The 25,211-nt window shown below is 34.8% G+C and overlaps 2 protein-coding genes across 2 annotated transcripts in view; both read left to right on the top strand.

Moving 5' to 3' along the window:
- Window positions 1–16,260, top strand: part of LOC133533401 (cAMP-dependent protein kinase catalytic subunit 3-like) — a 39,619-nt gene extending 23,359 nt beyond the window's left edge. Inside the window, exons 3-7 of the mRNA XM_061872372.1 lie at window positions 1,731–1,840; window positions 7,814–8,059; window positions 10,597–10,778; window positions 13,122–13,199; window positions 13,427–16,260. Of these exons, the coding sequence (XP_061728356.1) occupies window positions 1,731–1,840; window positions 7,814–8,059; window positions 10,597–10,778; window positions 13,122–13,199; window positions 13,427–13,552 (742 nt within the window). The 3' untranslated portion in view covers window positions 13,553–16,260. The remainder of the gene's footprint in view (window positions 1–1,730; window positions 1,841–7,813; window positions 8,060–10,596; window positions 10,779–13,121; window positions 13,200–13,426) is intronic.
- Window positions 16,261–20,793: 4,533 nt separating this feature from the next.
- On the top strand, window positions 20,794–25,191 carry LOC133533370 (alpha-tocopherol transfer protein-like). The gene is made up of 7 exons (XM_061872336.1): window positions 20,794–21,584; window positions 22,070–22,226; window positions 22,628–22,757; window positions 23,036–23,167; window positions 23,988–24,098; window positions 24,178–24,283; window positions 24,859–25,191. The coding sequence occupies exons 1-7, from the start codon at window positions 21,446–21,448 to the stop codon at window positions 25,008–25,010; spliced, it is 927 nt and encodes a 308-aa protein (XP_061728320.1). The 5' UTR covers window positions 20,794–21,445; the 3' UTR covers window positions 25,011–25,191.
- Window positions 25,192–25,211: the final 20 nt, after the last annotated feature.

Genomic DNA, 25,211 nt, shown 5'->3' with positions numbered 1-25,211 from the left:
ACTGCGTGCCACGTGTCACTTACCTACTGGGATGGATCTTAGGCGTTGAGCCAGACCGGCTTATTATATCTGTAAGGCTAAGATGGTCGGCTCTTTATCATTTGTCACCATGCCTGTCACGTTCTAACAAGTAAGTAAGCGCGAAAGTGACGGGCATATTGACAAGTGATAAAAATGGAACCATGCTGCCACCGCTGGATATAATATGCGGTGATGTTTAGCAGTGCGCTTTATAAGGCAAGCAGGTTATAAGTAATTAAATTGAGGCACTGCTTTCAATTAATTCAAACTCGTGTAGATGCTATGGTAGGTCAAAGACACTTAGATAAAAATATGTAATTATTTAAAAAAGTATAAGGTTATAAAATATAAGTAGTGTTGAAAAAAAATGCAATAAATGAGAAAAAGGAGCAAAATGTACAAAATAATTCCATGCTTGGACCCTTGATTATTTAAAAGAAATAGAAAATGATTTTATGATTATTTCTGTAATAATAGAAATTAGGCTTTTTATTTATTTATTATGAAAAGATTAATTATTACGCAGTCGTTTAAAAAGGTATGTCCCTAGATATGAAGTTATGCAAGACTGATGATTACCGGTCTTCCTGTGATTTTGTTCAAAGTAGCTAAGTCTATAATAAAGTAAAATCACCTGTTCTTGTAGCAGTAGTTTAATTGGAAATGAAATGTACAACACAACAACAATATTAAAACAAACAAGTCTACTATTAGGCCTAGGCCTAATCATGTATATCATCGTTGGGAGTTTATAGCGCCGAGCCTGAGCCAACTGCTTGCCGTGCCGTCACATTTCAATCGCATGCCTTGCTGATTGCGGTCTGGCAACTTATCGAACACACTTTTATTTGACATTACGTGTAGTGATCTATTATCATGCAATTGCGTACAAAGATTTCCTAAATAAACAAGCAGGGTTCAAAGGACATTACTTTAAATAGGTAGATATTTTGGCTCATTATTAAAGAAATCAATTGAGACTCGGGCCTTATTAGGCTGGACACAATATCTCACGTACGGTGGCTGTCTGAATGCTTTTACGCTACTGCACCGAGTACAGCATCCAACTACAGTAAGTTCCCTATATAGTTAAATACGTAGCGATAGACACTTAGGCAGATTATAAATGTAAGACGGTGCGTAAAATAGAATATTTAATTTTCGCCTTTTACCAGTAAAAGAGCCTTTAAGAATATTAAAAAAAAATCTTTATTCAAGTAGGCCTAGCAAAAAGCAATTTTAAATCGTCATATACAAATATCAGTATTTACATTGTAAAAATTAATCACAACAACTAATCTCATTCAAAAACACCTCTCACAGTTGCAATTTAAGTTGAATTATTTTTTCTCTCTACAGCCACCGTGGCAATGATACCGTGGCAACGTGGCAACGTGGCATTCACCCAATAATTAAAAAAAATGTTTTAGTGAAATATCGTAACATAAGACATTTTATTTATATAATAACAAATAAATATTTAATTTATATCGTTTAATAATATTCTTGGATTTAATAAATGTGTAATGGCGAATAAAGTTTTTTGGAATCCAAACTCTGTGGTATGGACGTATGGATTACGTTCAGAAATAAATTTATAAAGTTGGAAAATTAGAAGCAAGCAAAAATCAACTTTGCGAACGCTAACAGCTACGTAAAGTAGGACTTTCAGAGCAACTGTATAAAAAAAAAAACATGTTGTATTGCAGACGGTGGTGGACGCACGATGACTCGTGTATTTACATGCTGTTCGACTACGTGTCTGGTGGAGAGCTGTTCACATATCTGAGGAGTGCAGGACGCTTTAGCAATACTACTGGTAAGTCATTTGTCGTCTGTTGAGAATCCTGATGTTTTAGGTCTGTTATTAAACTATGATTTATGGCTTCCCGTACTCAGCTATATCTACAACACAAAATGTTTCGGGATGACAGATGCGAACGAAAAGTCATGTGATAATTGCCATATATTATTTAAGTTGAATTAGCATTTTTTATTAACGATCATTAGTACGTCCCTAGGTGTCCCAGAAAGTGACATAAATCGAAATCGGCTGTTGCTCTGTCAGCTCGTTATCAGATAGTATAAGTAGTTTTAAAGATATTGCAATTTCACTTTTTTTTTTGGATTTTTACACCCGTGATACAAACACTCTTAATTTTATTATGTCTTTATTCTATTTCTATCACTACAAATGGTCCACAACAATAAAATTAACAGTTCTTTGTTACGCGGTAACGCGGACTAAAATGGGCATTGGGGTTGATTGTGTGAACTTATGAGCTATTCTGTCAGCCGTCTTTGTTTTGCCGTCGTATGTTTGGACACCTTGTTTAACGCTACATCCTTTAGATCATACTCATGGTAACGTCTTGAGAAATTGATGTCACTAAAGTTTTACTCACTATCTAGTTAAACTATAACTAGTCGCAGGAGTAAATTAACTAGGTAATTACGGGAAGTCATTATAACGCGGGCACTAATTTATTCATGTCCACTGACATTTGATTACGGCGATCAACCAGCGGCATGATTACTCTTACCGATTGCTCTAATTCGATATAAGTATGTACAGTCAGCGTCAATGACACATGAAAGAATGCGTCAAAAGTATCTGCGACCCAGGAATACTTAACCAATAGAGATTAATCTCTACATTCATTGTTCTACATACAGATACATATCTTATTTTGTTAAACTGTTAGCGAATGGTAGATACTTTTGACGCGTCGTCTGATTCGCTACTTTTGATGCTGACTGTATATTTAGTATAAAAAGTAGATCTAGTTATAAAGGTAGATAAAATTCTGAAAATATTGATTCAATAAAAATGAGGTTGATATGATATCAAAGTATTTTTTTTGTGTGGAATATTACCCAAGTAAATAAATTAGACGAAACATAATATATATAAATAAATGCTGGATTTACGCCAAAGTAATGTTACGTTGAATGTCCAGCTCCGTGGCCCGTGCAGCCACACACGATGCGATGATTGATATTGCAGATATAGACTAATTTCCAGTTGCATTGTTAGACTAGAATTTAACTAAATCATTTAAATATCCAATTCAATAATATAAAATAATATAGATTAAAATAAAAATAATTAATACTGCAATTTATCATTATAAAATAAACTAAACTTAACTAATAAAAATTTTATAAGATTAAATTATGACATGGGAATACACGTTAATTAAAATTATATAATATATAAAAATGCAAGCAAATAAATGTTAATACAAAATTTTGAAATTTAATACATATTTTAAATAAGGGTTGTGGCAGTCAGTAAGTAAATGTGGCGAGTAAAATGTCCTTTACTACAAGATAGTTGAAAGATTATTGACACCGGGTTGTTTATGCCAAGTGTCTTGAATATTACTTTTCCTTGTTTTCCGATGTTTACTCTCTGTAATATTCGATCTAAACAACTTTAAATGATAATATATAAGTCAAAATAACAAACGAAATATCACAAGTCAAATATAATTTGTTTGCAGTGACGCTTTCTTTGACGTCATAGTTTTCACCTCGTGCCAGTAGATACGTCTTATCCGCAGATCTAAGCTTAGTTTCGATAGTCGGAGTTGGCTCTCAAATGTACATTTCAGTCTAGTAATTGGCGCCTTTTGGCATGACAACGCAAATGGTTTAATGGCCGTAGTAATTTGCGTTTCAAATGCAGCGTGTACTGCGAATACAGTGTGTAAGTTTAGATATAGTTGCACTTGATATTAAATATAGATATGTATTATAACTTAGTATTCATGCAACTACAGTATAGTAACTCAGGAGGTAAATAATGAATTAACCCAGATATAGAGTCAGACCAAGACAAGTCTTCAACGATTCTGATAGCACACGTAGTGTAAGTGTTATTTTAAACGTCTAATTTCTATGAAATTATGACTTATAAATAACACTTGGACTGCGTGTGCTATCAAAATCATTGCAGACTTGTCTTGGTCTGACTCTAATTATTATATTTCATTAACACTTAATCGTTGGTTGCCTGCGGTGTATTCACGCCACTACACATTTGTTTTAATATTTCTAAACTGCGTCTATGTGTGTAGTGAGCATCAAGAGTACCTAATTGATGAACCAATGCGCCGAAAGTGTCTGACACCCCATTAGTTTTACAAATAGAGCTACAATTCGCCTTCATGTACCCACATATGCCACAATGTATGTAATTGTATTATATAGGTATAGAGACATATCGCCGCATTTTTTAAAATGGTTGGCTTGGCTAAAATGGTAAATATTTTTGATGCATAATCTCATTGGCTGCTATTAATGCTGACTGGGTGTATCCAGTAGTGAGGAAATGTTTTAAAGAAAAATTTGGGTATAAAGTTACTACCTAATTAATATAAATGTATTATCATCCTCCTAATACTAGTCTTATCCTAGTATTAAAAACGTTTTTAACAAATAAATGGAAAATTATCTTAACGAATGATTGCTTCATAATTGAAACGTCTTAAATAATCAGTTCGTGATTGACGCAATTAACTTCACGCTACACCTAGTTATGCTTCTAACGCGTTTTAAACCATTCCACCAAACAACATTAATCAGTTCGTTTGTGTCTGTATTTCTGGAGAAAGGACATGAATGTCAAAGCGTACAGAAATAGTCGGTCAGTGACGCGGGCACTGCCATTGGGTGTTGAGAGGATTGTCGTTGTTTGTGCGTTTTTGTCGGCGATTTCCATAGTAGTTTGTCGGCAGGGAAGTAAACTGGCGATCACACAATATGTCTGATCCGTGCCGTCGCCAGACAACGTGACGCCCGCGTGCGTCCTGCTCTCATTCCAATATTGTCCGTAGACTTGCCTCGTGCAGCTGGTATTTTTACTCTTGTATCCAACGCAATTTTTTGAACCACGAGTAGGGTTCATTAACGCTTAGTAAAATGTAATTTAATAGCAGGGGTCACCAAATGGCGGACCGCGGTCTGTATATTATTTTTTTACTTATTTAATAAACTCAAGTAAAAACGGACCACAATGGTCATTTTATTTTAAAAACTGGACCCCTGTAGAAACTAATTGGTGACCCCTAGTATATAGTGTATATGTATGTAGTGAAATAAATGTAATGTTATGCCTCGATAAAGTAGTTGGACCGAGATTTATTTATGAAATTTTCGCATCTGAATCATATGACGATAACACTATTTCTCTATAAGAAGGTATAAAATCAAAATATATATTATATTAAATAAAAACTATCTATCAATTTCAAACCAAACAAACGTCTTACGCATGAAATTTCTTTCTAAATATAATTTTGTTCATAAGCTTTTTATTCATTGACTGAGCTGTAATTAAAAATAAAACAACGCAACCTTTTCATAATCGGCCTATGGTCTCTATCATTAGATAAAGTGATTTTACCATAAGTTACGTAGGTATACAAAAACTTATAAGATTTGATTACAGACACAGGAAACAGTAGGTAATTAAAAACCTATAAAAAGCGAATGTATGGAATATGGGTTTATGTTTTGAACCTTATGTTAAAATTCAAAGCAAATATGTATAAGTTCTAGAGTGTATTATTACATATTGGACTATTTGCAGCATTCCATGGAATTGTCTACCATTGTCCCGTACAAACGCAAATGATCTGAAGATTTGCAGCCATAGGAGTTTCTTATTCTTTGACTTGGTTAAAAATAAGACCAGACAAATTGAAAAAGAATCATCGGCTTCAACCGCCGAAAAAACAGTTCTAAGACACGAAATAATATGCGCTTGTACCGTTGCCATCAGATATTTGGGAGCACCCGGGCCGCTCCGATATATCTGATGGCGACTGTACGGGACAGCCCGTGGAATGCTTCATTTGGTAGTCCAATATGGACTACGATTTACTTCAATATGACTAACATACCCCAAAACTTGTTTCATGAGGAAACAAGTTTTGGGCTATGTTTCCCATTAGTTATTTGTATACAGCCCCCGGGTAATAGTTGAACAAGTACAAATTCAATTCGTATTTTTAACTCTTATAGGAAAAAAATAAAATTACCCTAGATCTTACGAGGATAACGTATTTGTGTCCCTTTTATTTCTCGGTGTATTTTATTTATTCGCTATTTTTACAATAGTTAATATCCTACTAATTTACACCTAGCTTGTTGGAAATTTGAGTTTTACATGACATCCTGGAGACATATATAGAGCAGCGGATTAGTTCTAATATAGGAAACAAGTCATCATCGCCTATTATGATGCATCGTGTCGGTTGAATGATCTTGGGCTGGTGAGGTCATGCGCAGGCGGCGCGGATGAGGCGCCGAAGCCTGCGCGGTTCCGCGATCACGCCGCGCGCCGTGCCGTGCGCACTCGCCCACTAACTTCTTTATGTCCTCCTTTTGTCTCGGTTCCAACTAGACCTCGCTAATTTATTGCGACAACACAAAAACAATACTAGACGACTTCTCAGATAGGTTAAATACACCGACCGAGTAATAAATTGGTGTGTTGATTTCGCGGTGATTTTTAAATACTGGCATTAAATCAAACTATGAAAATTAAATCGAAATTTGAAAGCCCGGACGTATTTATTCTGAATATGTTCTAGTTTCAAGATATATAAAATATTAAATCACCCTACTTTAACACGATTAGAATTGTGTTCCTTGTATCAAGAGGCCATAGGTATTTAGACACGCAATGTATATACAATGTATTTAAGTACTTTGTATATCGAACTTACTTTTAAATTCTATTTTATCGTAGAAAATATGTAGTTCAAACTATCACCATCACATGACGTTTTACATATATCTAAACTATTTGGGTGAATACGAATTTTCTATATCTATTTAGCAATAAATTTCTGCTCCGAGTTTCAGGCGTCAATAAATTAAATCCAAATAGTTCGTCTGTACAACAGGCGTAAAGTAAATAATCCGCTGTATTGATGCTACCGCAAAAGTGACAGAGCTTTCCTGTGGCACTGTCGTGTCGGGCCGACAGTAATACTAATAATACTGGTGACGGCAACACTCGCTCCAGTGCTGACTTCTAACACCCAAAATAAAAATGATTTCTTCATACTCTCACTATTACACCGACTAGCTAGCCAATTTTTTACGATTTATTAAAATCCCACATATCTGAACTGTGATAATAGTTCACGTTCAGAAAACAATAAATCTCTCTGTCCGTCAGATACAGGAAAAGTACAAGACTATTATTTATAGCGATGACTGTAGAATGTTTCCATTAAGTAATTTGATATTGGAAAGGTTTAAATGAAACAAAAGATTACGAAGTTAAAGGTCAAGCGAAAGACACGCTTTCTAATTTTATTGACGGGTTTCACAGTCATCGTTTTTGGATTGATGATGCTACGCATCATAATATTTATGACCTTATAATTCATGCTGATAGATATGCCACCTTCGGACATATTACGAGAATGTCTAGGTTGTGAAAGGACTTTTCGTTGAATTTGTATGTTAAAAGTACCTATATATGTATATATTATCTATACAGACTTCTAGGCGTCCGTGAGATATTAAGACCAGTTTTTGGATATATATTCTAATTTCCGGTTTCACGTAGCATCAGAGAAAGGTGCTACATATGAAAGTGGTTCAAAATCTGTAATTAATAAAGTAAACGAAGACTTTTTCTGTATCATTTGAATTTATTGCCCGTTGATTAATGGATACCCAATTTTTTCCTTTATGGGTCCATAAAGAAAGTCCATCTTGTTTATTACGTTAGTAGTATCAAATTTGAATGTAAATTTAATTCTTGCAGGTAATTTTTATGCCGCGGAGATAGTATCGGCTTTGGAGTATCTTCACGCGCGGAACATCGTGTACCGCGATCTGAAGCCCGAGAACCTGCTGCTGGCGAAGGATGGGCATTTGAAGATCACGGACTTCGGGTTCGCGAAAAAGCTCACGGACCGGACGTGGACGCTCTGCGGCACTCCGGAATATTTGGCGCCGGAAATCATACAGAGTAAAGGACATAATAAGGCTGTGGATTGGTGGGCGTTAGGTAAGGCTTCCTTATTTAAAACCTTTATTTTAAAACTAGGTATTTGTTGTTAGGGTAGTCGCATCGTTCCATTTCGAGTTCATGTCTATATAAACGAGTAAATACATATGTTTTCTTGGTTTTAAAGCGCGCGGTTGTTTTATGCAATAAACGCAGCGTTGAACGCATGCGTTAACAAAATGTAGGAAAAATGACAATGCGCTTACCGCTGCGTTTACCGCGTAAAACAATGTAGTGTCATTACATTATCTGATGTAAAATGGGTGTGCGGCAAGCGTATTCTATTGAACGCTGAGTTTATCGCATAAAACAATCGCGCGCTTAAGATTTGATTATCACTAGTCATTGTATTACTAATTAGTGTTATTGTATATAATATAACAAAAACATATATCTACCTACTTTAAAATAGCTCCATTAGCCGAGTACTTATCGCTAGAGAACGTGTCATTATAACAAGTTAACTGCTATCAACAGTCACGCGGCAGCAGCTGTTGTCCTATGCGACGGCTTTTTTTCTCGCTTATCCTTAATTATTATTGAAATATATAGTTACCAATATAGTTTTAGCTTTATTTACTTAATTTTTAGGGTTCCGTAGCCAATAAAAGTAAATATTCTGGGGGATGGGTTTTCACTCCATATAACTAATAGTAAAAAACAGACACACACACGCGCGAGTCAGTTTTACTTACAATTAATAAAATTTGAATAGCAGTAGCCCTCACACCAGATCAATAAGAAAATAAAGTTGAATTAACATTCCATTATAATTATTTTGAACATGTTCGATTGAGCCATTACTGAGATTTTCCAAAATAAATTGCTTATTATTATATGACTTAAGTACCGCGAATATACTTATGACCCTTTGCTTGTATGGCATTTTTACATAGTATGAAAGTACAGAACCCTCCTTTATGTGTGGTCCAACACGCGATTGGCCGTTTTTAGAAATTTGCTGATGAAAATGACATACTGACATTTGAGACGCGACGTCAATGGGTGAAATAAAATTTGCAAAAAAATATAGGCCTAAAAGTCGAAAACTGAAGCGGAGCCGGTTTTACTCGTATGCTTATGTATGTTTCCGCGATTAATGTCTTGGTAACTGCATAATTAAAATACGATTCTTTATATTACCCGCTGCGATTATGTAAATTTTGGCCCTACTAAAACAAACACACACAAAGCCGTTTATTTAATAAACAATGTCCCAAGAAATTTGACAAGCATAACTAATCGAAACATTAGAAAGTAATTACAACTTTTGAAATCTATGAGTTAGCATTCAGTTAACAAAAAGTATTTAATCAATATAACCAAATAATACGTGATAGCTTATAAACAAGTTAAATTTGTGAAAGGTCTTTCGCCGAATTCGATTTTCGATTTTACAGATGTCATTAGGTTACGATAAAGGTGACGTTCGGATGTCAACTGCAGAGCTGCATTACTGTTGCGGCGTCGTTTTTGTGGAGTGATGCTCGCTGCCCCATTACTACCGCGATTATTTCGTTAATACCGTCACTCATTTTATCAAGGATATTGACAAATACAGCGCCGGCAACAAGGACGCCGCAACAGTAATGCAGCTGCAGTCGACACTCGATCGTAACCTTAATGCTACTAAGCGAAGAAGAAACGGCTTCTTGGTCTAGTCAGTGGTAACCAGTGTGACCCTGCGCACGAAACTGAAGCTCATTTTGATTTGTGTTGTAGGCGTTGAGATCGATTGGACGTAGCAATTCACTCGTCGCGCTGTGGATATATATAATATTCATTTACCACTCTTGCCTGCTGCCACCGACAGTTTAATGCGGTGTTTACATTACTATTATTTAGTGTTGGGATATATTCCCTTAGATCCTATCTTTACCTACTGAGATAATGGAGCTGGCAAGCAATTTGTCAAAACAAATTTACTTACATGCAATGTAATGTGTCTTGTCGTTATTTAAATAAGGCAGCACTACTTAAGTTCTAATTAAGTACAACAACTTAAGGATCATGGTAATCATTTATTACCCTTATTTTAGGGTCCCGAACCTCAAATGAAAAAAACGGACCCATTATAGAATCACTTTGTTGTCCGTCCGTCCGTCTGTCAGTTGAAATTAAAACCATATACCTAGGTACTCAAAGTCTAAAGCTCCTTGAAGCTGTAAAAAAATCAAACTTCTAAGATAACGTAAGAAAATATATGATCGTTTATGTCGCGAAAAACGTATAATTTGACAGTTTAAATGGATTCAAAATCCATTTGGTGTTTCCCGTTGACCTAGAACTATGAAGTTAGGCAAGTAATACCTTTTTACACTATAGGAAAAAAATCTCAAAACTAGGTTTGTAAAAAAAATTGACAATATGTTACATTTGTACGGAACTATCCGTGGGCGAGTCCAACTCGTACTTGTCCGGTTTCTATAAATATACTTACGCCATACTTCCATACATTTATGATTTTCATGTCAATTATATTTTAGTAAATTGGGTTCATGAGCGCGTTATAATGTGCTTTTGTCGCTTATTTTCAGGTGTACTCATTTACGAGATGCTCGTTGGTTACCCGCCGTTCTACGATGAGAACCCCTTCGGAATCTACGAGAAAATCCTCAACGGACGGGTGGAGTGGCCGCGGCACCTCGACCCTGTTGCGAAGGATATTATAAAGAAACTACTCGTACAAGACAGAACTAAGAGACTTGGAAATATGAAGGTAATTTATCATATGAAACTGTTAACAAAATCGTCTACAAAAATAACTGTAGTAATTCGGTTGCGACAACCGTGTGTGTAGTTGTAGTAAACTGTATATTTCGACATTCAAATCTTTTGATCTAGCAACGATGCTTTGTAATGAATGTTGCTGAAAATCAAATATAACCTTGTGTAAATGAAATGGTAGGTATAGAACGCCTAAAGACACAGTAACATCACAGATATGATGAAGAAACTCTTTGAAAGAAGAAGTGGCATAGTTATTACGTGGTTATTGCTGTGTACACACACGCGTGTTTACATTGGGGCGGAAAATATCTAGCCTTGCGCTTGACCCGTTGTCTTAAAATTACCTATGCGCTGCGAGAATTATCGGTGTCTAGGCGGAAAGATGATAGGTTGTTGTCTTTTGTATGCTTTGTACTTTCATGTAAAAATCGGGTTCATGTGCACTAAAAATATTTTTTTCGGAGCTATGATGTTGGCCGCTCTCCAGCCGATTCCATATATAACTTCTAATCTTACACTTGACAACTTGTCTGTAGGAGTTTTTTAAAGGTTGATTTAGACTCATCTGTACAAGGTCTTGATAAGGTTGATATTAGTCAAACTCACGTTTATAAACCAGGCATTCGTAATTAATCCATGGAAACTAATTTTATTTTAGTATCTAAAGTATATAGTATTTTTTCATGTATGTAGTTTCATCATATTTATTAAAATTACTAACTAACTATTGTGGCGCAGTGATCCAAAGAGGGTCTTGGCCTCCAAAACGAGAGAACGCCACCTGTCCCGATCCTGTGCCACTTCCTGCCAGTTATCGGCTTTAAAAAATATATTTGAAAAGTCGTTTTAATAACAATCTTACACAAATCGACCTAGTGTCAAACTAGTTACCTACAAGTAGTATAGTAGCAGCAGTAATATTTGTGTTTTGATAAATGAAATATTGCACATGTATTACCTAAAGTACTTAAATACACACGAAAACAAACATTTGGCATTGATACGAGTAACATTACATTAAATGTTGCTGAAAGTCAATTGTAGAAAAGCCCTGAAGAAAAACCCGTTCATTCGAGTTAAATAATCCAACACACCAATCCAAATATTAAAAAAATTGAATAATTTTATAATAACTAAGGAACCATAAATATTTTACGTATTATTTTTCTTTAGTAATTACATATACGACATCTATTACAGTTTATAGTTTTGTACGAAAGTTATAAGAAATAAAAAATAAATATTACTTATAGGGAATATTCACACACAAATAGAAGGCTTGTGGTGTGGGTACTCAGACAACGATATAAATATATAATATACAAATAAAAAGTGGATCCAGTACATAGTTGCCTATATTTTAGAGATAAAAATAAAATCGGTCAAGACCATAACATAACTCATGGAAAATATCATTTAGACATGTAGTAAGCTCGGCATAAACCGGAAAAATACCTACTCAATTCCAAAGAAAAACTTTCAATTTACCAAGTCAATGTAATTAGATCATTCTATTCCCATCGAGTGAGGTCCGATGATCGTTAGTTTGGAATCGGCTGCAGTTTCTAGTGGTTTGTTTTCTCCGAGCTTTTTGCCGCGGGCCGGTTGCGCGTCACCGCGATGTCGCCATGTCGCCACGATGTTTAGAAAGCCATCCATCAGGCGGTTAGCGGCGACATTAAACAGTCGCCACTACCACTGACTTATGTCTCGACGCAAATACGCGCACCATGTTTCTACCCAGCCAATCTAGATAAGTGAGCTAGCCATCAGCAAGGTGGCCGCCCCGATGGCATGCACAATTCAAAACGGGTTCAATAAACCACGGGAGAGAGCCACTGGCGGTTAGCTTGAGGCGTCATTAAATGATAAAAGTATAATATTGTTGGACATGACACACGTGTCGTTGTTTATGAATCTTTAGCATCTAACTATTAAAAACAAAACAAAATAAACACACAAACAAATGTACGGATTTTGGCAACAAATACAAATATTTTATTAAAAAAATTGTTAAAACAAAAATGGCGAAGAAAATGTTAACTATCACTCGTGCAAACAAGACGACTCAGCTGTGACTAGTGTCTCATAACGTCCTCGATAGGCGCATTCTTATAAATAGTAATATATTACGTCACTTCGAAGTCATCCGTTTTATTCTTATTTACGAGGCTAGTGTCCCGATAAACAATGATGCTCTAATTCCTTCAGTCGTAATCGAGCCCGAATCTGTGGCAGTGATTGTTTAAAAGATCAATACAGATGACTTGATTTATGACTTTTGGAGATCTTTCTTAGTTTGTTCTAAGTGTTTGTTTTCTTCATATTGCAGTGCGGTTCAGAAGATGTAAAAAGACACAGATGGTTCAAGAATATCGATTGGGCCGATGTGTTCATGAAGAAAATGCAGGTAATTAGTTATTTAACATCACCTGGTTTTTTTTTATATCGAGTCCATGTTTCTCTATATATTATTTATAATTGCATTACGTATTATATATAGGTACCTAGTCTAAAGGGATTAGAAGTCATTTGAAAGTAAATATAATTTCAATTACCAAGATAAAATTCCAGGCGAATCGAGTAATTTATAACATTAGATCAACATGTGTCTCCAACCATATTGTTTATGTGCAGCCTCCCATCATGCCGACGGTGTCGTACGAGGGCGACACGTCCAACTTCGATGAATACACCGAGACGGACTGGAAGGCGGCGCGCGCGCTTGACCCTGACGAACTTAAACTCTTCGCGAACTTCTGATCTCCTGCGCATAAGCAGTCCAATGGAAACTGTTAGAATCCTTGTAGTTTTGGCTACCATACATAGGTATATTAACCCGATAGTTCCAAACGGAAATTGTAGATTTTCGTTTCCTAATAGGTTTTATTATAACTGTAGGTAGGTATGTACTTAATTTAAGAGCTTAAACAAGTATTTACTGATGTAACATTTTAAGTCATATAATGGCAGGTATGATATTTATTTATAAATCTGACAAAAATATTTCGTAGCCGTTAATTCATTATTTAGAAAAATAACTGTAAAGAACTACGGATGCAATACCTAAATATTATAATTTCATAACAAAGTAGATTGTATAACCTTATTTTGTGGTTCGTATGATTTTTTTGGCAAAATATCAAACGAACCACACTTTATGGTGACTCAGTATTGGTGTAAAGTATCTTAATTTATGATATTGTAACTGATGAAAAAGAAGGTACCTAATAATTGTCAAGAAATAATATGCATTTATAAATTGTTAATCAACAAATTGAATAGCCGTTTTCAAATTGTATTTGTTCATATTTATATTTTGTATATTTAAGTAGGTAGTGTATGTATACTGACGCACTGATAAACATTTTGGACGTACATAATTATATACACGACCAATTTGCTAATTTGTATTTGTTTTCTTTTGCTAAGCGTAAGGTGGGTTAGACGAACGTAGTTTATTTTGCTCGAGGCAAGACAAACAGTATGAGGATTCCATACAATTGTTTGTCTTGCCCCGGTGATAGTCTTACCCCACCTACTTACCTTTAGTCTTACCTTATTTAGCATGTAAATAGCAAAGACTTGCATGCTTTTTAATATTTGTGTATGAATGTGTAGATATATGAAACTAGTACCTAGTGAAACTAATGCAGAGCTGCTAAAGTAATTGATTGTTAACCTGTTTCTATTGTGGATCAATTTAGTAACAGGGTTCAACATTTTAGTGAAAACTCACTTAAAATTATTCCAATGCTTGTTTATTCAAAGAGTAGTTTAAGGTATATATCTGTTAGTAAAATCAGCTTCGCTAAGATGCGATGTCAAATTTTTGTGATTTAAGTTTAAAATAGGCCTTAAAATATCTTAAGTTCAAGCTGTATAATATATTAAGTATTTATTTCAATCTTATTCTTTGAGTAACCACCATTGCACCTTTTTTTGTGATATAACTAATATAATTTAAAGATCCTGCGTTTAGGCAATTGAATTATTTTAGTCAAACATTATTTATGAATTTAAAGATTCAATACTTAGTAAGTTAATATTACTTTACTCGTCGTCCTAACTAAAGCGACTACGCGATGATGATGCGTGATGATGCAAGCAACGCGCCATTTGATTTAGTCTCGAATGATCGTATTAACTAATCTGCAAGGTTTGTTCAAAGCACGCGTTTTTGATAATAATATAATTAAAATAATATAGCTCTATGTAAAAACGAATAATATCACTATATGTTTCCTTTGTCACTTTAATGATTAGATCACAAAATATCACTATTAAAAAGGTGTTAGAGTCAAATCAAAATATATTGCAAGCGGTGCAAGAAAACGTCATAATTTCATAGAAGTTTGACGTTTAAAATAACACGTTCACCGTCTGGGCTATCAAAATCGCTGCCAACTTATCTTGGTCTGACTCTATGCATTGATTCATAATGAATCCTCTAAATCATATATTACCGGGAATATAACCTTAAAATTGCGATGTACTGTTTACGCACTTCATGCCTTCCTCAGATGTACCCACGTGGTTCTACAGTCCTTCGAAGTGCGTTAATCGCCCTTCCTCAGATGTACCCACGTGGCTCTAGAGTCGTTCTAAGTGCGTTAATTGTACTTCCTCAGATGTACCCAAGTGGTTCTAGAGTCGTTCTAAGTGCGTTAATTGTACTTCCTCAGATGTACCCAAGTGGTTCTACAGTCCTTCTGAGTGCGTTAATCGCACATCCTCTAGTGTACTTCTAAACTAACTTTGCGTCGTGAATAGAACAACGTTAGGAGAATAAACGTCATAATTTCAGAGAAATTGATATCAATCATGACATGGTCACAATTTGTCATTGCATTGCCATGCAGAGTTATCTTGGGTCGACTCTAGCATGGTGGGATATTTAAAGAAGGGAACGATAAAAAAACATTATTTATTTGTATAAATGAGTAACTATAGATTTACTTTTCATGTTCTTTTGTCGTTTTGTTATCGTGTAGATTTTTATCGGTAACTGGTTAAAGTTAGCTAAATGAAGAATACTTATTCAATGAAAGAAATAATATGTCTATTTTGATAACTGTTTTAAATTACATACTCTTTTATACGAATTGCCTAGGTAGTTAGGTACAGGTTACGGTTTAAAAATTGGATTTTTTATGCTAATTATGGTTCCTTATCCAAAATAACTGTTTGTGGATTATTAAAAACGAGGTACCTAGCAAGATTATAGGTATGTCGAAGAGTCTTCTTGCCGTTATTTTTCCGGATTGCGGCGTAATTAGGCCATATAATATTCTCTGTGATTTCATTTAGTCGTTAAGTATAAGATAATTAATGTTATTACTAACTTATTTCAGTCAATGATCACAGAGGCGTAATGTCATTGAAACTTGCCTACTTTGTAACCGTCAATAGTTTACTAAGAAACAACAGGGTTGTAAAATATAAAATAAATGTACATTTACCAAAATAAATGTGTTATAATTCTATGCTCTGTGCATATTAATATGCACCAGAGACCTACAATATGTCTACACTTGTGCAATATGTTATAAATATCTGATAAAGTTATTAAACGGAAGATAAAAAAACAATAACTTCAACAATAGTACATTGTGCAACGAGGGGGTTAAGTGAAATTATGGATTCGAGGGTGGTAATTTCCGACAGCCGCAATTTGCAATATTCTTACCCCCGGAGTTACACACAATGTTTTTCATCACACTTACAAAGAAAAAAATTAAATTTTAAGCGAAACAATTCTTAAATACGGTGACATATCAAACATTCGTCCGCCATTTTGTAATTTCTTGGCAGGTTCCTTTTCCAGGCAGGCCACGATTGAAAATTATTTAAACATATTTTAAACGGCTGTTAAATTAATCAAATTAAATAATTTTAAATATAAACAAAAATATTAAATCATAAACGTCAGTATTTTAGATGTAAAACTCATTTATGCTACTTGGTTTATATATGAATAAGTGACATAATTAAAAAAAAGAAGCTATAACTCCCTAGGGAGTTGCCTTTGTCCTTCAGCACACCTGCATGAAATAAGATCTTTTTCGAGCAAATGTGATGAAAAAACTTAAACCGAACATACATACATACATACGTACATTTGATACTCGTAACTACTTATTATAAAGGCATCCATGATTTTTTTAAATGGAATCCCTTATTTCGGAGTTTCTATATTTTAAGGTACCTAAATAGGTACAATAAAATTATTGTACTACATGAAACTGAAGATAAATCTTTATTGAATTTAGCAAGTAAATCTTGCTATTTTCAAACTAGTAAGTAAGTAAGTTATAATGCAAGTAGGATGAAAACTATTGAAACCTATTAATCGACCGAGCGAAGTAAACTATATCTTGAGTATTGTTTGGCCAATGTTCATGAAATTGGGCAGGATATATATCATGCAAACATGAGAAGGATCGTTCTGGAAGGTACGGATCTAATGAATATGGGCTTTTACAATCTTTAACAACTCTTCACAGGGCTTCCGCAAAACATTAAAGTTGCATTCGTCCTTGACTTCGTCCACGTAGACGTTATCGGCTCACGCTCATTCGTGTCCGGAAATGCAATTAGGAGCAGTCAATAGGCATCTCTCCGCAATTATGTGAGCGTGTTACACACGACTCAAGTGGTACCAAAACAATATCGTTATCAAATGGTTAAAATAGAATCGGCCTCAGTATCTGTTGCAATTTTTTTCGATCCTGATTGAACATTACATTAGGTATGTGAAAAATTCACAATGCTGAGAAATTGACATACGACCGACAGACGACCTGTCTGGCCTAGTGGGTGGTGACCCTGCCTACGAAGCTGATGGTCCCGGGTTCAAATCCTGGTAAGGGCATTTATTCGTGTGATGAGCATGGATATTTATTCCTGAGTCATGTGTGTTTTCTATGTATTTATGTATTTATAAATATTTATATCGTTGTCTAAGTACCCTCAACACAAGCCTTATTGAGATTACTGTGGGACTTAGTCAATTTGTGTAATAATATCCTATAATATTTTTTATTTATTTATTATTTTATTTTTTGACAAGGCGAGGGCACTGGTGTTGGTACCTCGAAGAGAGGCCTATGCTCAGCAGTGGGCGATAAAAGGCTGATATGATGATGATATTGATGATGGTCAGGTTAGATTAGACCTGTGACCTTCAAACAAATTACAAGAGTCACCCGTAGTGTGCATACGGGTGAGGAAGTATTTGCAGGCGTTGAAATATTGCAAAATATCTGTTTAGGACGAACTACTAGTTTAGTAGGTACATAATTCGCACAGAAAACATCGTTATTTAAATAACCCGACTGCCACCTATAGGACTATCTAAGTAGTACTAGCATAAGCTAAAGTACCTTAAGAAGTCAAAACAGAATATGTGATGTTAAGTCTATTTTGTATTGTCACCACGTAAACAGTTTTGTGGTATTTTTGTAGGATGTAATCATGTCCATAGTTATCTATATAAATTCACAACCCCCGCCAAGACGCGTCATGCGAAGCGCAAGGGCCCTACCTACCTTTTCTCGAAGCGCTTCGTCGTTTTTTTGAACCCTCATTACTTAGGTGAAGATTATCCCAGATAAACAAAATTCTCGGGATATGATGTCAATAGTAGACCTATTAAATATAAAATTTTCAATTGCATGGTTCTTATACTTTAGATTCTATTGATATCTAAACAACCCCGATTTCATCTCTGACTCATTTATTCACTGATGTTCATCAAAACTTAGGATACAGTTAAAATATGTGGCTTGGCCGTTTCGCTACCATCACATATGGGCATAAGGTAAAAAATTTATTCACTGTTCAATTGTTCATTAATTTTCTGTTCTGTTATACAATTCGTTCTTGTAGTAACGAAATGACCAAGTTATTTTTACAAAGGTGTAGAGTTTGTGAAGATAATTTCTTTTCTTGTTTGTGTATATTTATACTAGCTTATAAGTACATACCAAATTTCAACTTTCTAGGACTTCAGGAAGTACCCTAAGAGTTTTTGAGAGGGCGTGCCTTATGGTTTCTTCTTGGCAACATTTTACATGAAAATATTTCTATTACATGATACATCAGTTATGAATAATGAAGACTTGTTTATTCAATTTCAAATATTAGTATAATCTACGTTGTTTTCTGATTTAGATCAAACAAACACACGCGTGAAAAAAACCATGGTTTGGTTTGATTTAAGATATGTTTAAAATAAACTTTGTAACTATTTTTAAACTCTTGACGTAATTTCAAAAAGAGGCTTGGCCGATTAAGTGGTTCACACGTTTCAGTTGTGTTCCGTGCTGCATAAGGATTCACGCATATAGAGCCTTGTATTATAAGTAATTATCTATGTATTTATGAAAAAGTTTGTTTACTAATTGGTTAACTTACTCATTAACGCTGAGCCGATACTAAATATTTATTATGATATTTATGATGGAAAGTTACTATAATGTTCAAGATAAGTTACTTTCATAATGTAGAAAAGCAATGAGGTCTGTCATAAACATAAAAATGAAAAAGAATTAGAATTATAATCAGTTTAGTTTAGCTTTTATGATGACACATTCTTTTTAGTCTGCTCTTGTCCTAAGCACCAGGTAAATAGTCTGGCAAAAATTTGAAGTACATGATTTATGTTATAAATCTCTAACAAAATAAAATTATCAACTCTTTCAAATGACGTATTTAATTTTCTATTAAAATGCCACTGATAACGAATATCCTAAAGTAGATTGCTATAATGACAGTTACAGAAGCTCTCTATCTATAAATATATATTTACTTTACTCTTCGATAAATATTCTGACATAATTCTGATTTTAAAAATATGACAACAACTTTTAGGCAGGTACTATTGGCATCATCATCAATTCATCACCATGTATACACCGTGTTTTATTTCATGGCTCGGTCACAGGTTAAATTTCCCAACCGTTATCATGTACAGTCAGCATCAGTCAGTGTCAGTAGCGGATGAAACAACGCGCCAAAAGTATCTGATATTCTGGATAACTTTTCCAAATATAGATAAATGTCTAAAATTTACATTCAAAAGTATATCTTTTACCGTCTTAATTGTTCTATATATAGAACCATCACATTTTGTTAAGCTGTTACAGAATGGTAGATACTTTTGAAACCTTGTTTGATCCGCTACTTTTGATGCTGACTGTACTTGGCACAAAACCTATTAATTTCGGTTTTGTTCTTAAAACCGTTTTTAACCGGTTTTGATGAGAACATTTCCATAAAAATCTTGTCAGATTAACCGGTTTAGAACAATAAAAACCGGTTTCTTCCTATTCGGTATATCGGTTTCTTATTTTACGCGGGGCACCACCGGCCAGCCGGCTTTCTCGTTGATCATTGAATAAACCGGTTTATTTATGTTACGTACAGTAAAGTTTTTAAAACGTTCGAGTTCTTATGTAAGTTCGGAATAAAACCGAAATAAACCGGTATTCTACTTCTTCTTTCTTTTCATCCTGTTACCCCCAGCTGGGGGTATAGGGCTCGAACAATTTTCTTCCACTGACTCCTTTAAAACCGGTTCCGGTCCTTGTTTTTTTTATTTCCGTTAGTTTCAAGGGTGCATTCCTGAGTTTAAATTAAGTAACTTTCTCAAAGACACCGGTATTCTAATGAATTACATTTCCGAGATAATAATTTATTTGTATCTGATAAGGCCCCTACGACCGTGTACACTTGCTTTAGGGCCTGTTTACATATTGATTAGAGATTAGTACGAGATTATACATTTGCTACAAAACATAAGTACTATTTCGGACGATCGATGTTATTATGTTATATTAATATGTTACACTTTTCAATTGTTTGGTTGAGTTTAATGTAATGCCCATGTTACAACAACATTATATGCAACATTTAATTACTTTATATAAAAATGAAAACATTTTTTTTTATTAACTAGGTATGCCAAAGGGTACTTCACATACAAGATTTTTTTGCTTTGACCGAATAGTGTAAGGAATCGTTGGAGAGGTCTTCAAAAACGATTTATTGATAAATTTAATATTTTTGGAAAAAAAGGCTCCGAATGAAAATAAATATGCTTCAACTTTCTCTTCTACAATGGTCTTTATGAAATCGCATTATAACATATGTACGACTACAGATAAACATAGAGCATTGTAATAAGGCAATAGTTATGCCAAATAAAGCTTTCTATACAAAAAAAAATGCCTATTCAAAGCAAGTACATCTGGGGTTATAGCATTGGGGGGTTAAAGCATTATATGGAAGCGAAATCTGGGCCAAGCGGCCACGAGATGGGCAGAGTCTGGAAATCTTCAAAATATGGTGCTGGTGGCGGATGGAATCGATTAGATGGAAGGAAGAGAAATCCAATATAGTGGTTCTTGATATGGTAAAAGAGAAAAGGTGCCTTTTGAAAACTATAGAAAATAATATTATAGAATATACATACAATTCATATCAGTATCTTTATCTTTATACTAGTTATATCTTATATCAATGATAGTAAGCATTAAGTCACCATTATCGAGTGCTTAAACATACAATGACAGATAAATGACAGATATCGGATTACCGTGCAAGATATCTTACAAATTAAGTTTATTCGTTTCTGAAAGTTAATTCAGCAATATGTCTGTGCGACCTCTGCCTCCAGTGCTTGCAGAAAAGGCTCGAAAAGAGCTTAATGAAGATCCCCAGAGGCTACCCAATGACTTGCAACATATGAAGGATTGGATAGCCAAGCAGCCGCATCTTAAAGCAAGAACCGGTATGTGCAATAGTAATAATTTTAAACGAAAGTGTAAAGTTTTTGACGCTGATAATGTTAAAAATGTAATTGCTTTTTTTACTTACATTAATTTCGAACTATGATTTAATTTAAAGTAAATTGGTAAAATATTTTTTATCAACATAAAACGGATCGGACTGAACTTGTAGGTATAGTCTAAGTAAAAATTGACTTGTACTATTAGGTTGGTACTACGACACCAGATTTCTTTCAGCTTACGCCAAAAAACCTGCGATTTTGGGAAATTTTGGAGACTAAAACTGTTAACCTACGTATTCGTGTAGCTATTTACTTACAGGTCTGAATACAGTAAATCTGGTCTGGTGCTCAATCAATGGTTTAGTGAACTTTGGTTTAACTTATAAGTAGTGTTTGAAGCTAATTTTATGATTTTATCAAGTGGGTGCTTCTGTGATGCTTGATAAAGATGAATTTACTAACGTGTGTACGTTGTTTATTTCTAGATGATCAATGGCTGACTACATTTTTACGAGCATGTAAATTTAGTTTGGAACGGGCGAAAGTAAAAATTGACTTATACTATTCGGTTCGTACTACGGCGCCAGATTTTTTTCAGCTCACGCCAAAAAACCAGCGATTTTGGCAAATTTTGGAGACTGGGTAAGTTCATCAAATACAAAGTTAAAACTTTTAAATGTACCAACTTACATATAGTACGTATACAAATCTAAAAGTATATAATATGATACTATCTATTGCACATTTCAATAAAATAAACAGTATCCACATAAAAAAACAATTGTTTAGGGCCTGTTTCACAATGTGCAAGTGAAGTCCTGAATAAGCTACTTGCCACTTATCTGAAAATTATACTCATTTTTGACGTTTCACAATATTCAAATAAGCTTAACTTAGGACTTTATCTTCAGTGCTAAGTTTTGCATGAAGTTTTATCTGGCAGTTAATTTATTTCTTGGACATTGTGAAATAGGCCGTAATGGGGTCAAGGTAATATGTACTTCTAGATTTGCTTGGATAGAGAATACTGTTGATTTTTACAGGTCTTTTCTTCCTTTACCACAAGTTGCCGCTCCTGGTTCTCCTAAGGTATCAATTATCAGACCGGGAAAATATGATCCCGAAAAATTCACAATATCGGAAGTGTTGTCAGTTTCGAATACGTTAGAGAAGGTAATGGACTTACTCGTATTAACCTTTTGAACGACAAGAACACCTAAAGGCATCGTAAGTAGTCGTGCCCACAGCGCCATTGACAACTATAAATGTTATGGCGTACGCTGTCAATGTAACCCTCGCACTTTCAAGTAAGGTTTAAATTAGCTCGCTTGCGCCCGTGATTTTGGCGTGTGAGTAACGTTTTTGTTTATGACGTAAGCGTTCAAAGGGTTAAAAGACGCTTAAGATAGTAGGGTTGACTGGAACTTAAACAATTTGATGTTATTTTGCAGATTATGTATTTGGAAGATGATGATGCTGTCGTATCAGGGGTGATGGCCATACTTGACTTAGAAGGAGTTACTATGGGACATTTCTTACAAATGACCCCACTACAAATGAAAAAGATGACGGTTGTGGGCCAGGTAACATTTTATAGCGCTTTTAAAACATATTATAAAGTGTCAATCACAATAAAAAAATCAACGATGATCAACTCTGGCCAACGTGGGACTCAAATACAAAGATGTGTATTCCCAGTCCAAATCCAAAAACCAAACGCTAGGTCTGCTAGTAACGAATGGGTAATATCCTTATTCAGTTTTTAACGGGTAATCTTAACCAATAATTGTACCAGAGCACAGAAAATATATCCTAAAGAAGTAGCTTCGAACAATTCTTCATCGAGCTGGCGATGTGTCTAGACCGAGCCCGGTCCGTAGACTGAAGTCAGCAATGTAGGCGTGTCTCGAAAATCGAGTAAAACTGCCGTATGCGTGGCAGAGGGGGTAGCGCGACTATGCTAGGTCTTGTGACGGCTGTCAGCCTGTCACAGACTCGTTAACGCTCAGTAGCGTAGCGTTAATATCACTCTCCCATATTAGTGAGTATCAGTGACAGTTGCGTTTCCTTCGTTACGGAGTTTAAACGATTGGTTACGCAACCTGATACTTACTTGCCCCAAAGCACATTGAGGACAGAACGTACGCAATACGTCGAAATTAAAAACAATTTCTACGTAATTTAGTCGGATTCATTGTTACCCACCAAGCACTGGTAGGTAACAAACAATAAGTTAATTATTTTGACATGACACTTAGGACTTCTTGGAACTAAGCAGAAATAAAAAAAGCGTCTACGACAAGGAAAAGCGATAATAGCGCGTTCTGTGCTCCTTCTCTCCGCTTCGCTTGAGTCTCGTTAGCAATTTTGCCCATACCTCCCTTATTGTACTATAACTTCCAGGATGCGACACCATTCCGTATGAAAGGAGTTCACTATCTGAATACGCCAACAGGGTTTGAGACTATTTTTAACGCGATGAAAGCACTCCTCAATGAAAAAAATAAAAACAGAGTAAGTGATCATGAGTAATTTACAATGAATAGGTAACAATTGACCCAGAATTATTAAAGTGATATATTAAATTTTTCAGTTATATGTCCATAATAAAAACTATGAGGCGATGTACGAACATATTCCAAAACATATGTTAACAGTGGAGTATGGTGGTAACGCGGGAACTGAAAAAGACATCATAGGTACGTGCATGTTATCATAAAAATTCGTTTCAAGTTAAATACTTCCCTATTTGAGTTCCCCATACTCAGTTTTCTTTAGTGTCTTGAACTGAACACTGTTTTTCAACAAGTGTTCTGACTAAGGAACTTGTTTTGTTGAAATTACTCAAAAGCTGCTTGGGTATTATCTAACAATCTATCAAATACATACAGGTAGTCTTTATCTGAATTGAAGGATCTCCCACAAAAATAATAGTAGGAAAGGAGTTTTATTCGATTAGGCAATTTTTTATGTTATTTGGTACAAAATGTATTGGAAGAAAAAATTTTACGTCATTGAACGATGTTTACGACGATTTTATGCAGTTTTTTTTATGCGAGAGGTATAACTTTTCCTATTATTAATAAATATGTATGTTCTTTAAGAAATTATACCCGTCGCACTGAAAAGGCAACCGAAAAGTTGACACTTTTTCTGAAAACTACGATTTTTCTTTCTACGATTTTTTCGGAAATCCTTGTTTAAATAACATTATATAATAATTATAATACATATAAATATATAACTTGTTGCTAAAATTATAAACATCTTGCAGATTACTGGAAGAAGAAGGTCCAAGAATACAGTGAATGGTTAGAAGAAGATATGCAGTATCGCACTGACGAATCCAAGAGGGCCGGAAAAGCAAAAACAGCTGAAAGTATGTTCGGCGCTGAGGGTTCCTTCCGGCAACTTCAATTCGACTGATTGAAAAATACTCTTTTATCTTTTTTTTCTCACTATCTTTCTCTCTCCTTGTCATTTTTTATTCCCATCTGATGGTGGGGCCTACCTTCCTTGTCTTCTAATGCCATACTTCTTTTGTATATGAATCAATTTCTTTTTGAATAAATATTGTTTATATCATGAAAAGAAAAACAAAGAAGTAATTGATGTTTATTTTACCTA

The sequence above is a fragment of the Cydia pomonella genome, unplaced genomic scaffold (genome assembly GCF_033807575.1).
Source record: "Cydia pomonella isolate Wapato2018A unplaced genomic scaffold, ilCydPomo1 PGA_scaffold_161, whole genome shotgun sequence".
In the NCBI taxonomy this organism is placed as follows: domain Eukaryota; kingdom Metazoa; phylum Arthropoda; class Insecta; order Lepidoptera; family Tortricidae; genus Cydia; species Cydia pomonella.
Note: the sequence above shows the minus strand (reverse complement) of the source record. Positions and strands in the feature narration are given on the sequence as shown.